General features: G+C 43.4%; 1 protein-coding gene across 3 annotated transcripts in view; it reads right to left on the bottom strand.

The window, feature by feature from the left end:
- The window catches only part of LOC143768465 (uncharacterized), a 71,941-nt gene that overhangs the window by 8,452 nt on the left and 49,057 nt on the right, over positions 1-14,432 (bottom strand). For all 3 annotated transcript variants that reach the window (XM_077257143.1, XM_077257144.1, XM_077257145.1), the window contains 3 exons: positions 13,178-13,207; positions 4,589-4,630; positions 1,583-1,690 (listed from right to left, as the gene is read on the bottom strand). In XM_077257143.1, the coding sequence (XP_077113258.1) occupies positions 1,583-1,690; positions 4,589-4,630; positions 13,178-13,207 (180 nt within the window). The remainder of the gene's footprint in view (positions 1-1,582; positions 1,691-4,588; positions 4,631-13,177; positions 13,208-14,432) is intronic.

Below are 14,432 nucleotides of genomic sequence, written 5' to 3'. Positions count from 1 at the left end.
TGCCGTGCACCCAAACAGTGGTTTACCCCCACATATGAGGTATCGGCATACTCAGGAGAAATTGCCCAACAAATTTTAGGATCCATTTTATCCTGTTGCCCATGTGAAAATGAAAGAATTGAGGCTAAAAGAAATTTTGTGTGAAAAAAAAGTACTTTTTCATTTTTGCGGATCAATTTGTGAAGCACCTGGGGGTTTAAAGTGCTCACTATGCCTCTAGATGAGTTCCTTGGGGGGTCTACTTTCCAAAATGGGGTCACTTGTGGAGGAGCTCCAATGTTTAGGCACACAGGGGCTTTCCAAACGCGACATAGTGTCCGCTAACGATGGAGATAATTTTTCATTCAAAAAGTCAAATGGCGCTCCTTCCCTTCCGAGCCTTACCATGTGCCCAAACAGTGGTTTACCCCCACATGTGAGGTATTGGTGTACTCAGGAGAAATTGCCCAACAAAATTTAGGATCCATTTTATCCTGTTGCCCATGTGAAAATGAAAAAATTGAGGCTAAAATAATTTTTTCGTGAAAAAAAAGTACTTTTTCATTTTTACGGATCAATTTGTGAAGCACCTGGGGGTTTAAAGTGCTCACTATGCTTCTAGATAAGTTCCTTGGGGGGTCTAGTTTCCAAAATGGGGTCACTTGTGGGGGAGCTCCAATGTTTAGGCACACGGGGGCTCTCCAAACGCGACATGGTGTCCGCTAAAGATTGGAGCCAATTTTTCATTGAAAAAGTCAAATGGCGCTCCTTCCCTTCCGAGCCCTGCCGTGCGCCCAAACAGTGGTTTACCCCCACATATGAGGTATCAGCGTACTCAGGACAAATTGGACAACAACGTCCGTGGTCCAGTTTCTCCTTTTACCCTTGGGAAAATAAAAAATTTTTCGCTAAAATATCATTTTTGTGACTAAAAAGTTAAATGTTCATTTTTTACTTCCATGTTGCTTCTGCTGCTGTGAAACACCTGAAGGGTTAATAAACTTCTTGAATGTGGTTTTGAGCACCTTGAGGGGTGCAGTTTTTAGAATGGTGTCACTTTTGGGTATTTTCAGCCATATAGAACCCTCAAACTGACTTCAAATGTGAGGTGATCCCTAAAAAAAATGGTTTTGTAAATTTTGTTGTAAAAATGAGAAATCACTGGTCAAATTTTAACCCTTATAACTTCCTAGCAAAAAAAAAATTTGTTTCCAAAATTGTGCTGATGTAAAGTAGACATGTGGGAAATGTTATTTATTAACTATTTTGTGTCACATAACTCTCTGGTTTAACAGAACAAAAATTCAAAATGTGAAAATTGCAAAATTTTCAAAATTTTTGCCAAATTTCCGTTTTTTTCACAAATAAACTCAGAAATTATCGACCTAAATTTACCACTATCATGAAGCCCAATATGTCACGAAAAAACAATCTCAGAATCGCTAGGATCCGTTGAAGCGTTCCTGAGCTATTACCTCATAAAGGGACACTGGTCAGAATTGCAAAAAACGGCAAGGTCATGAAGGGGTTAAAAAAAATACTAGACCAGAATGAAAAGTGCTGCTTTCTAGATTTTGACTATAAAAACTTGAAAATATTTTACCTGAGTCTTTTTGAGTTTCTTCTTGTAGAAGTAAAAAAATGCCACGGCCAGTGCAATTATCAGAGCTACCCCACATGGAATTCCTACTGAAAGACCAATTATTAATCCCTAAAGGTTACAAAAAAAAAGTAAAACTTGAAAAAGGTACAACACTTGGAATCTAAAATGCTAAAAGTATGAAACAAATATATTTTCATTCACTGGTAAAATCACAGACATTTTGGATTATTTTTGGAGAGCTGCAATATTTTAGATGGAGTAAACAGTACTGTGGTTAGTCCTGTTAAAGGGAACCTGTCAGCAGGATTGTGCTCAGTAACCTACACACAGTGTCAGGTTGGCGCCGTTATACTGATTAAAATGATACCTTGGTGATGAAATTAGTCTTGTGGCTGTTGTTTAATCTTTATTTGTAGTTTTCAGTTAATGAGATTCCCATGCTCCGGGGCGGCCTGTGGGTGGGGCTTTATGTGGTGCTCTCCTTACATATTCATCTGTATTGGCTTATGACAGATCACTGATCCTTCAGTGCCCTGTCCCCTATTTTACATACTGCATCAAGATGGTGCCGGCAGCGAGGCATGCAGAGTAGCATCTATCAATAGATGCTACTGCATAGGTGCCGCCACCAGTGCCATTTTGCTATAGAAAAAAATTTGGCTCCATCAAATTGAGGGCGGCGATGGCACCTGCACAGTATCATCTATCGTGAGAATCTCATTAACTGAAAACTGCAAATACAGATTAAACAACAACCACAAGATGGAGTTCATGAACCAAGGAATCATTTTAATCAGTATAATGGCACTAACCTGACAGTGTCTGTAGTTTTCTCAGCACTGTAAACAGCCAAAAATAAACCTTATAAGGTTATCTTATATATATCTTATCTTATGCGAGACACACATACACACTACGTATGAAATGAAATCTTTAATAAATTACAAAACAATAAACAAAATAAGACAGATACATAAATATGCACAAAAAAATGCAAGTTGGGTGAACTCAAGGGGATTATGCAAATACTCCAAATATATTAACTCTTTACTTAGTGAATAGTGTTGAGCATTCCGATACTGCAAATATCGAGTATCGGCAGATATTTGCTGTATCAGAATTCAGATACCGAGTTCCGATATTTTTGCGATATCGGAAATTGGAATCGGAAGTGTGCAGTGCGTATGGTTCCCAGGGTCTGGAGGAGAGGAGACTCTCCTTCAGGCCCTGGGATCCATATTCATGTAAAAAATAAATAATAAAAATAAAAAATATTGATATACTCACCCCTCCGGCGACCCTGGCTCTTAGCGGTGCCTCCTTTCCTAAGAATGCAGGGAGTGAAGGACCTTCGATGACGTCGCGGCTTGTGATTGGTCGCGTGAGTGGTCACATGAGCGGTCACGCGACCAATCACAAGCCGCAACGTTATCGAAGGTCCTTCACTCTGCATTCTTAGGAACGGAGGCAGATGCTTGGACCGGTGAGAACCGGGGCCGTCGGAGGGGTGAGTATATCAATATTTTTTATTTTTATTCTTTATTTTATACATGAATATGGATCCCAGGGCCTGAAGGAGAGTTTCCTCTCCTTCAGACCCTGGGAACCATTCCGATATTTTGTGTCCCATTGATATGCATTGGTATCGGGTATCGGTATCGGCGATATCCGATATTTTTTGGATATCGGCCGATCCAATCCGATACCGATACCTTTGCATATCGGAAGGTATCGCTCAACACTATTAGTGAACAATGCAATCAATTTGATAACATACATGAGTATATCCAACCTCACAATACATATACACTGGTGATTAATCAACACTCTGCTTTAAAAGTAGAAAGCTATATACACAGTAGTAAAGATAATTGCATAGCAGAAAAAGATACCAATCATACCCTACAAGTGTATCGCCAATGGCTTCATCTGTGGTGTTTGTAGGTCTTTAAAATTCATTGGCCACTCACACCCAAAGAGAACATGCAGTTTAAATTCAGACCTGTGATGTTTTGACATCAAATGGTAAAACTATGTGACGTTACGCATCACAGCACTGACATGTGGTCCAGCTTCAAGAGTGACTCCACAATGCAGAGCAATAAGATATAGTCAGGATAAATGCAATGGTGACAGAGAAGCTATGTAAGCACCGTATTATAACCATGTTATAATATGGTGCACTATGCACTTTATTTATCTAAATATTATTGCTATTTATTTTGCATTTTTCCAGAGCAACTAAATGTTTATCTTTTAAGATAGCTACATTTTTGGATGTAATATACCCTCTATCTATAATTCATCTCCAATCTTTTTTAATGATTTTTTTAAAAACTGTGTGATCTAATAAATATTATTAGATTATTATTATTATTTACCGTACTTGTTTTTGCAATCGATGTATGGAGGACTTTTTTTGCTCTACATAGGTGTTTATGATACAGGGCACTTTTGTGTTCATGGCTAGCATTCGTTAACAGAGGAAGCTTATGCTGCATGGCTGGAGGTTATTTGTGGTTATCGGAGAAGACATTTGGTGGATTTATCTATGACTGATGCTTGGTTTTGAGTGTGTGATAATTCCCTTTCTTCTCCTACTTTGGTTTAACCCCATCCTCTTCTCATCGGTGTTTACCTCTGTTGTTTTTGTGTGTATATTTGTATGATTGGTATTTTCCTTTATCCCTGTTTGTATTACCTGGTTAGGCTGGTTGGTGCATTATGGTATACTACTACTCGCCTCTTCCCTGGGTGGGGGAAGGGTACAGACTGAGGGTGGATTTAGGAGCTAAGGCAAGGTACATGGCCCTGGCGTCTTCACCATCAGAAGTAATCTGGGGAACAGGGCGAGCTAAGGTGCCCCTAGCATTAAGGACAGGGAAGGAGCCCCTGTTCCCGATACACCCGACAACAGAGTTGTGACAGCTAATATAGAGCTTTAAAGTCACCACAATTGTCTTCAAATAGCAAAGGGTGAATAATCTTTTTAAAATAGAAACATACCAGGTTTTCCTGATCTTTTGATGCTGGAGTGGTAGTAGTGATCTGAGGAAAAGAAAAGACACAGCTTCTTACATAGAAATCCGAAGCATACATTCTATAATGAACATAGCACAGGAAGAACAAACTTCTGTCAGAAACTGTAATGTAAAAAATATTCACATTTGTTTTATTACTGCTTAAGATGATAGAACTTTGGCATAATTATATCATTAAATAATTAGGAAAACATGGCACTTCTGGAATTCTGGTGGTGCGTAAGTAGGATAACCAAATCCGTCAGCTGTGATGTAGAGATACTCAGCACTCGTATAGGTGTATTGAAGAACTTATTTATTGAGTGAAGAAATTACAGAAAAAAATGAGACGTTTCGGTCAATACCTGACCTTCATCAGTCATCTGGATAGAGGAGACCTGTGTGGCAGCACACTGTGTGAGAGTCTGCAGTGTCCACTGCTAAGACAGAACAGGCTTTTTCTGGAAATTCTTCACTCAATAAATAAGTTCTTGAACACACCTATAGGAGTGTCAAGTATTTCTACATTATAATTATATTATGAAACATACAAGTGTTGCATGCTTCTGTTACTTTTTTATTTTATTTGATTGATGGTTTATAAAACATAAATTAAAGGGATTATCTATTTTCTAAAAAAAAAAAAATAATAATAAGCAGCAGACATCTAGGAAATTAGTCAAAGGAAAGGAATGCTGTAACCCAATATGTGCCTCAAAACGATTGTGGTTGCCATGATAACTGGGTTTCCAGGACTTTCATGGATATATGTGTATTTTCTTTATGTCTATTAGTAGATATCTAGAAAGTTACAGCATATAGCCCTAGCAATGGATCACTGTTAGGCCACATTCACACGTTCAGTATTTGGTCAGTATTTTACATCAGTATTTGTAAGCCAAAACCAAGAGTGGGTGATAAATACAGAAGTGGTGACGTGTTTCTATTTTACTTTTCCTCTGATTGTTCCTAACCTGGTTTTAGCTTACAAATACTGATGTAAAATACTGAAAAAATAGTGAACATGTGATTGTGCATTTAGACTGAGTATTACTGACCTTACTGATTACACCAAATCATGCAAATGATTAAATACCGTATTTTTCAGACTATAAGATGCACTTTTTTCCTCCCAAAATGTGGAGGAAAATGGGGGATGCATCTTATAGTCCGGATGTATGGGGTCTGGCTGCGGTGGGGAGGTGGGGGAGCCGTTTCAGCAGAGCATTGGGTCACAGAAGGCTGGAGATGGCGGCTCTGGCTAACTCCTGTGCCCAGTGCTAAACAGAAATGAATATGCACTGCATTCCATGCCCATGGGCGTGAAGGGAAATGCATATTCATTTTTTTGTCATCCTGATATAAATGGCCCAGTCCTGTTCCTGGTATTATTGGTCCCATTCTTTTTCTTTTCTTATTGGCCCCATCCCATTCCTGGTATCCATGGCCCCATCAGGAAAGATTTAAAAAAAACAAACATTACACTCACCTACATGGTGCTCCCTCGCAGCGTCCTATTCCGGTGTCAGCAGCTGCTTAATGCCTGTAAGCAGCGCATGGCAGGGATGTCATGGGCTGCTCACAAGCAGAGCACAGCTGCCAGAATACTCACCGGGACCTTTCATGGAAAAGAGCGGTGAGTATCCATTCCTCTTCAGTAGAGCGCACTGTCAGCCAGCGGCTTCCTGCTGGGGCCGGTGGTCACATGTGCCGACACTTAAGAGAAATGAATATTATGAATATTCATTTCTCTTAAGTATCAGCACATGTGACCGCTGGCCACAGCAGGAAGTCTCCTGCTGACAGTGCGCGCTACTGAAGAGGAATGGTCCCAGTGAGTACTGTATTCTGGCAGCTGTGCTCTGCTTGTGAGCAGCGCATGATGTCTCTGCAATGCACTACTTACAAGAATTAAGCAGCTGCTGGCACCGGAGCAGGACGCTGCTAGGGAGCGCCGTGTAGTTGAGTGTAATGTTTTTGGTTTTTTTAATCTTTCCTGATGGGGCCATGGATACCAGGAATGGGATGGGGTCAATTATAAAATAAAAAGGATAGGACCAATCATACTAGGAATGGGATGGGGCCAATCATACCAGGAGCAGGATGGGGCCAATCATACCAGGAGCAGTATGTGCAGAATTTTATTATGGGCAATCCAGAAAACATAAATGACATTTCGTTTTCAAAACCTGGACCTTCATCAGAAAAAGGATTGTTGTGGAAAAGGCGCCTTTTCTGGGTTGCCTACAAATAAATCTGCACATACTTTCTTCTGGAGTGACAAGTACTTTGATTTATCTATAACAGAGTAGAGCCCTTCTTGAGCACCACCTCAATACAGGAATGCCACATATCTGCGAAATACATTGCAAAGTCTCTATGAAGACTAAAGAAAAAATAAAGTTTGTTATACTGTATATATTAAAAATTACTATTAGATTAACTTCCCACAATAAGAATTTTGTGCGTTCTTGACACTGCTAAATATTAGAGTTCCAGAAAACTTATTACTATGCAGCAAAAACTGATCTTCAGTAGGTTTTTGATATCTACAACACGTCAATTTCTCTTGTAGCAAATATGTTATTTTTTGTCTTGTGTATTTTCCCCATAAACTTGAATGAAATGAGGGAAATCCACAAGAAAAATATGTATATGCATTAGTGCATGTCATTACTTTATCAATAAAGTTTTACCAGGAAGTGTCAAAAACAAATAAGCTATATGTAAAACACGAAAAAAGACAAAAAAAAAGACAAAAACCACTCCAAGAAAAACACCATAAAAAGGAATGTAAAAAAAAAAAACACACTCCAAAGCAAGTTCTAAAATTGATTTTTTTCTTCACCTTTTCCATCCTCCATTCAAAAAATGAAAAAAAAGTTATTATACAATTTTTCTGTAATCAAAAATTGTTTTTATTGTCCTCATCCCCGTAACGACCAATTGAAGAACGTTAGCTGGTTATGTTGCATGTTGAATTGTTAGAATTTAAACTTCAAAAAAACTCAAAATGATATTATTGAAAAATACTGAAAAAGAAAATACTCAAAAAAATACTTCCATAGAGAAAAGAAAGTTGTGGCTCTCTGAGTGCGGCAATTCAAAGTGGCATACTACTGTCTTCATAGTTTAGAGCTGATTTAGTGGTGATTCCAGTAAAATATAATGTTGTAATTCTCTGTGAATAGGTGATAAAAATATTTTTTTTCGTGGGCCAACCCTTTTAACAAACAGAAAAAAATGAATCATGAAATTCTGTCCCAGTGCTGGAGATCACTAGGCCATCTTCCTCTTTCCATTACTGAGAGTTAAAGTTATTGATGAACATCTCTTGTTTCGAAGCAACAGCTAGAAGAAACTTTTAGCCACATTAAAGTAAAAAAATATGCAATATGGAGTTTGTGCAAAATATAGTACAGTAGAAAAATAATAGTCAGGGGTGAAAAACATGTTGCAAGGGAAGAATGTTTTCAAAAGTAGACGTGTTAATAGCTTATTTTTCAAATTATCAAAGGGAAGTGCAGCGCCCCAGAGTCCTGGTCGTTGCAGTACTGTGGCTCCGCCGCTAAGGGGAGCTATGGTACGTCTGATGGCACTGAAGGAGTTCATCTGACCAGGTATCACAGACACCAATACATTTCACAGTCGGGCCTCCAGGGGGAGCTAAGGGTGGTATTTATTAGGCCACTCCTCACCACTGTGGGTAAACTGGGGGTCAGGCAGGAAGTTAGTTCAGAAAGCTGACTGGGTTGGACCAGACAACACCTGGTGGCAGAGGGTGTTGTGGGGGAAGATTCGGTAGGGTCCCTGTCAGGTTTGGGACCCTGACAGAGGCCTGGCTACAAGAAGGAACGTCACGGGACCGTGCCTGCTCAGCATAGCGGCGGTGCCCTAAGAAAGGAATAGAAGCGAGATATATTGTGCTGAGTGAGAAATGAGATCAAAGCAAGGAGGAGAATACCAGTAGGAGTCGTGCTGTAAGACCGAGGCAACATCCTACTGAGGCGCACAACCGGCGGCCGGAACGCCGAGGAAGTATTACTATATTCAGCTTCAGGCAATACTTCAAACCAACGGCAGGACAGTCAGTCAAAGGCAGGCTGTCTCATCTAAATCACCTATGCAGTCTTGGGGGGCAACTTGTGGAGAGGGGCGACTCTAGGGTCCCGGAAGAGCTCCGAGCCTACCCGTCATACGGGTGCCGTCCTAACCGTAACATCAGGGAGGGACGGAGGATTAGCAGAACATCATCTAATCGAGTTGTGAGGGAACTTAAGAAACGGACACAACAGTTGTGGGGACTTTCCGTAAGCACAGCAGGGAAGGACCACAACACATAGCGCTAGCAGGTAGGCACAGATTTCCACCTGCAAGGAGAACTCTGGAGGTGCCATTGGACCGGCCGGACTTGCGCAGCCTGGTTATCTGGAATCCGGACTGAGGACTCAGAGATCTTTAGTAAAGAGGTAAAGAGACTGCAACCTGGTGTCCTCGTTATTTATTGCACCGCACCACCACCACCAACCGCATCCATTATTCACTGTACGCCCCTCAGCAGGGTCACGGACCGGGCCTAGCCACCGTGACAACCCCAGAACAGAGACTCAGGGGCCCGGTACCGGGTACCCCTCGGCCCTGCGGCAGTAGGGGCGCTACAACTTGGCGTCACGAACAGGATCTACTTAAGCCTGAAGAATCAGGTCATGTGTGCCTTGGAACTGTGATTTATTGTACTTGGACTGTGACTTAGTGCAAAGACTGTGGATTGCCACTTGCCGCCAGAAGTTCCCGCCAAAGCCGCCGCCATTACAGCGCTAAAGAGAGCGCAGGAGAAGAAGAAGGGCGTGGAAGTGGGCGTGAACAAGCTGAAGAGCGCGAAAGGCAATGGCCGCCCAGTCTAAATACTTCTGCACCGTGAGGACGTGTCCGTCAGCAGCAGAGATCCGCCTCCTGATCTTCAATGGAGGGCGGAGATCGAGAAAACGACACCACCCACGAAGGAGAGAGCGGGAAAAGGACCAGGAAGAAGAAGTCAGCGACATGGAGGACGCCATGGCCAGCCGCTCGGAGCCGGAACGTGGGGTCGGAGCCGAGGACTCCCCCAGCTACCCTGAGAGGCACCGCAGCCAGACCTCCACAGTTGATGCTGACCTCCTGCAGACCGGAGCAGACGAGCTGATCCACCAACTCCTGCAGACGCAGCTGAGCACTGAGGCCGGGTGGAAGAAGACCATCATCAGGAGCCTCGCCAGACGCCTGTCGGCAGCCTCGCTTGGTCCGGAGCAGGAAAGAGGTTCCAGCGCTCCGAAGCTGGAAAGCAAGGCCATGCCGGAAAGCGAGGTGCTGCAAACGGAGGTGACAACGCCGCAGCGCAAGGCCCTGCAACTGATGTTCCAGACCCCAGCGGAGACGGAGCAGATCGGCACCGGAGGAACCGCATCTGAAGCAGGTAGGAAGAACGACCCTGCCCTGATGAATGACACCACTCCCGTGACTGCTAGTGCCACAGCTGCTGACTCCGTTCCAGTGACTGATCTTGCAGCAGCTGCTACCTCTGCTGTAGCAAATGCCCATGCTCAAGCTGCGCAGACCTCCATTGCTGCGCATGATTTAACCGTACATGAAAGACGGATTAACGGCGTGTGTCCAGCACTGGGTGTAACCCTGGACCTCACTTTTCCCAGGCCAAGAAGGGTTAAGTACCAGGTGCAGCCCTGGAAGCCGTCCAACTAAACCTCGGAAACCTGAACATGTAAATAGTTAACTGTTTGTTTCCCTGCTTTTTGCTGCTTTAAACCCGACTAGGGTTAAACTCTTAAAGGGATCCCTTTGTTTACCCGGGATCCCTTCTTTTGCTTTTTGCTTTTGTTTCCTGTTTATTCGTCATTGAAAGAACTGCTGGAATCATGAACAGTGCATGATACAAACTTCTTGTAAATAGTTTGCACCTTCTTAAAGGTGCTCATTACTGGTTTTACATAAAAGAAGGACTCTTTGCGAAGATACCGCACCGGAGTCCTTACTGTGTACGGACTGGTAGCTAGAGAAGCTGCGCTACCTCATAAAGACTTGGTCCCCTCTTAAAGGGGATGTTCATATGTCGCACTTACGAGTAGTATTGCCTTAAGACAGTTAGCTGGCAATAATGTTTTGAAAGAAGAAGTGATAATGTTTTGATATAGTGAGTTATATGTGGTCAGCTAGACAATTATAAGAAATGTTGATAATATGCTCTGGAATAAAGTAATTATTGGAAAGGTGCAGTAGACCCGTAGGGGTAGACATAAAGTCCTGCATAAGTGAAAGCTAGAAGAAAGATGCAGCAGACCCGTAGGGGTAGACATAGTGTCCTGCATACATGTTAGTAAGAAAAGTAGTGAAGGAAGTTTAATGTTTTACTTAATAGGAAATGTTTAATAACGTGCAAGAAAATGAGGACAGGAAGTGAACCCGTAGGGGTTAGTGGTGAGTCCTCCTAGGAGCCATATAGAGATGGCCCATTGATCCTAAACTGAAGGAAAAATGATATGTTCTATACTGTGTATAGTGGTGGAAGGACAGTATGCCCGGGCTGAACGGGGCGGTCCTGTAAAAGAAAGGAGAGGCAGTAGGTCTGGAGCCGTTAGGACAGGCGGTCCTGCAGATGTAAAGTAGGAGAATGTAGCACAGTTGCTAAAGCCTTATAATGTGTTATAAGAAGGTCTTTAGTGGATTTAGAGTGTACATCCTTAAAGGCAATGTTGAATTAATGTTTGAAATTTTGCACTTAGTGGAATACCCGGTTGGGTAAGATAAGTTATCTATAGCATGTTGCTATAATATTTAACCATGTTTTGTAACGTTCAAGAGTCCTCACCTCCCATAAAGGGAAGCCTTGTTTAAGTAAGCTTGTTGTTATTGCACTCACAAAAATTGTATGTCTTTTGCTAACCTGTATTGTTGTTTTCTTTCCAGTCCCGTAGTACTGGATTTAACCGGGGGGGAGTGCAGCACCCCAGAGTCCTGGTCGTTGCAGTACTGTGGCTCCGCCGCTAAGGGGAGCTATGGTACGTCTGATGGCACTGAAGGAGTTCATCTGACCAGGTATCACAGACACCAATACATTTCACAGTCGGGCCTCCAGGGGGAGCTAAGGGTGCTATTTATTAGGCCACTCCTCACCACTGTGGGTAAACTGGGGTTCAGGCAGGAAGTTAGTTCAGAAAGCTGACTGGGTTGGACCAGACAACACCTGGTGGCAGAGGGTGTTGTGGGGGAAGATTTGGTAGGGTCCCTGTCAGGTTTGGGACCCTGACAGAGGCCTGGCTACAAGAAGGAATGTCACGGGACCGTGCCTGCTCAGCATAGCGGCGGTGCCCTAAGAAAGGAATAGAAGCGAGATATATTGTGCTGAGTGAGAAACGAGATCAAAGCAAGGAGGAGAATACCAGTAGGAGTCGTGCTGTAAGACCGAGGCAACATCCTACTGAGGCGCACAAACGGCGGCCGGAACGCCGAGGAAGTATTACTATATTCAGCTTCAGGCAATCCTTCAAACCAATGGCAGGACAGTCGGTCAAAGGCGGGCTGTCTCATCTAAATCACCTATGCAGTCTTGGGGGGCAACTTGTGGAGAGGGGCGACTCTAGGGTCCCGGAAGAGCTTCGAGCCTACCCGTCATACGGGTGCCGTCCTAACCGTAACATCAGGGAGGGACGGAGGATTAGCAGAACATCATCTAATCGAGTTGTGAGGGAACTTAAGAAACGGACACAACAGTTGTGGGGACTTTCCGTAAGCACAGCAGGGAAGGACCACAACACATAGCGCTAGCAGGTAGGCACAGATTTCCACCTGCAAGGAGAACTCTGGAGGTGCCATTGGACCGGCCGGACTTGCGCAGCCTGGTTATCCGGAATCTGGACTGAGGACTCAGAGATCTTCAGTAAAGAGGTAAAGAGACTGCAACCTGGTGTCCTCGTTATTTATTGCACCGCACCACCACCACCATCCACATCTATTATTTACTGTACGCCCCACAGCAGGGTCACGGACCGGGCCTAGCCACCGTGACAACCCCAGAACAGAGACTCAGGGGCCCGGTACCGGGTACCCCTCGGCCCTGCGGCAGTGGGGGCGCTACAGAATGAACAAAAGTGAAATCTAAATCACATCAATATTTGTTGTTAATGCCATTTAACAGCATCATTTTTTCTTGTATAGATTTTTCAAAGGAACTTGCCAGGGAGGTTGTCCCAAACATCTTGAGAACTAACCACAGATCTTCTGTAGATGTTGGCTTGTCCAAATCCTTCTGTCTCTTTATTTAATGCCACACAGACTCAACGATGCTGGGATCAAAGTTCTTATCACTTTCAGAGCTAAAACTTGCATAGTACTGAATATGTTTGTGAGTATATGCATGTATAGCATAGCAAAAATGGCAGCACTCCAGATGTGAGATAGTGGAAAGAACTGTGGTATTTTATTCACCCATGTATGTGCGACATTTAGGCTCTTAAAACTGTGAGCCTATAATATGAATACTGAGATAAAATTGTGGAAATATGTTGTACGGAAAATATGTACTTACATGAACTGTAGTTTTAATGGTGTTTGTCACCTAGAAAATAATAATTAAAAGAGTGACACAAAAATAAAAAGAGACATAATAAATGTCAGACAATTATATACTTACTAGATGGTGGCCCGATTCTAACGCATCAGGTATTCTAAAATATGCATGTCGACGTAGTACATTGCCCAGTCACGTAGTATATTGCCCAGCCACGTAGTATATTGCCCAGCCACGTAGTATATTGCCCAGTCACATAGTATATTGCCCAGCGACGTAGTATATTGCCCAGTCACATAGTATATTGCCCAGCCACATAGTATATGGCCCAGTCACGTAGTATATTGCCCAGCCAGGTAGTATATTGCCCAGCCAGGTATTATATTGCCCAGCCACGTAGTATATTGCCTAGTCACATAGTATATTGCCCAGCCACGTAATATATTGCCCAGTCACGTAGTATATTGCCCAGCCACGTAGTATATTGCCCAGCGACATAGTATATTGCCCAGCCACGTAGTATATTGCCCAGTCACGTAGTATATTACCCAGTCACGTAGTATATTGCCTAACCACATAGTATATTGCCCAGCCACGTAGTATATTGCTCAGCCACGTAGTATATTGCCCAGCCACGTAGTGTATTGCACAGCGACGGAGTATACAGCACAGAGCCATGTAGTATACAGACTTAAAATAAAAAATAAACATATACTCACCTTCCGAAGGCCCCTTGAAGTCCTGGCCTTGTGTGCGGTGCACGCGGCAGCTTCCGGTCCCAGGGTTGGTATGAGCGCAGGACCCGTGATGACGTCACGGTCACATGACCGTGACGTGCCGCTTGCGTGGAGCGGTCACCAGAGTGTCACGAGGAGCGGGAAAGGCGGCGGATGGTGAGTATAGCAGGTTTTTTAACATGACATATTTTTACTATTGATGTTGCATAGGCAGCATCAATAGTAAATAGTTGGGGACACACAGGGTTAATAGCAGCGGTAATGGAGTGCGTTACACCGTGGCTCGTTACCGCTGTCATTAACCCTGTGTGAGCGGTGACTGGAGGGGATTATGGAGCGGGCGCCGGGCACTGACTGCAGGGGAGTAGGGGAAGGACTAATCGGACTGTGCCCATCGCTGATTGGCAGCCATGACAGGCAGCTGCCGAGACCAATCAGCGACGCGGGATTTCCGTGACGGAAGTTGAGGACAGAAAGACGGAAGTACCCCTTAGACAATTATATACAGTATATAGATTTAGTTTGATGGACTTTAT

The sequence above is a fragment of the Ranitomeya variabilis genome, chromosome 4, assembly GCF_051348905.1.
Source record: "Ranitomeya variabilis isolate aRanVar5 chromosome 4, aRanVar5.hap1, whole genome shotgun sequence".
Taxonomy (NCBI): domain Eukaryota; kingdom Metazoa; phylum Chordata; class Amphibia; order Anura; family Dendrobatidae; genus Ranitomeya; species Ranitomeya variabilis.
The sequence above is the reverse complement of the archived record's forward strand: the minus strand, read 5'-3'. Positions and strand labels throughout refer to the sequence as shown.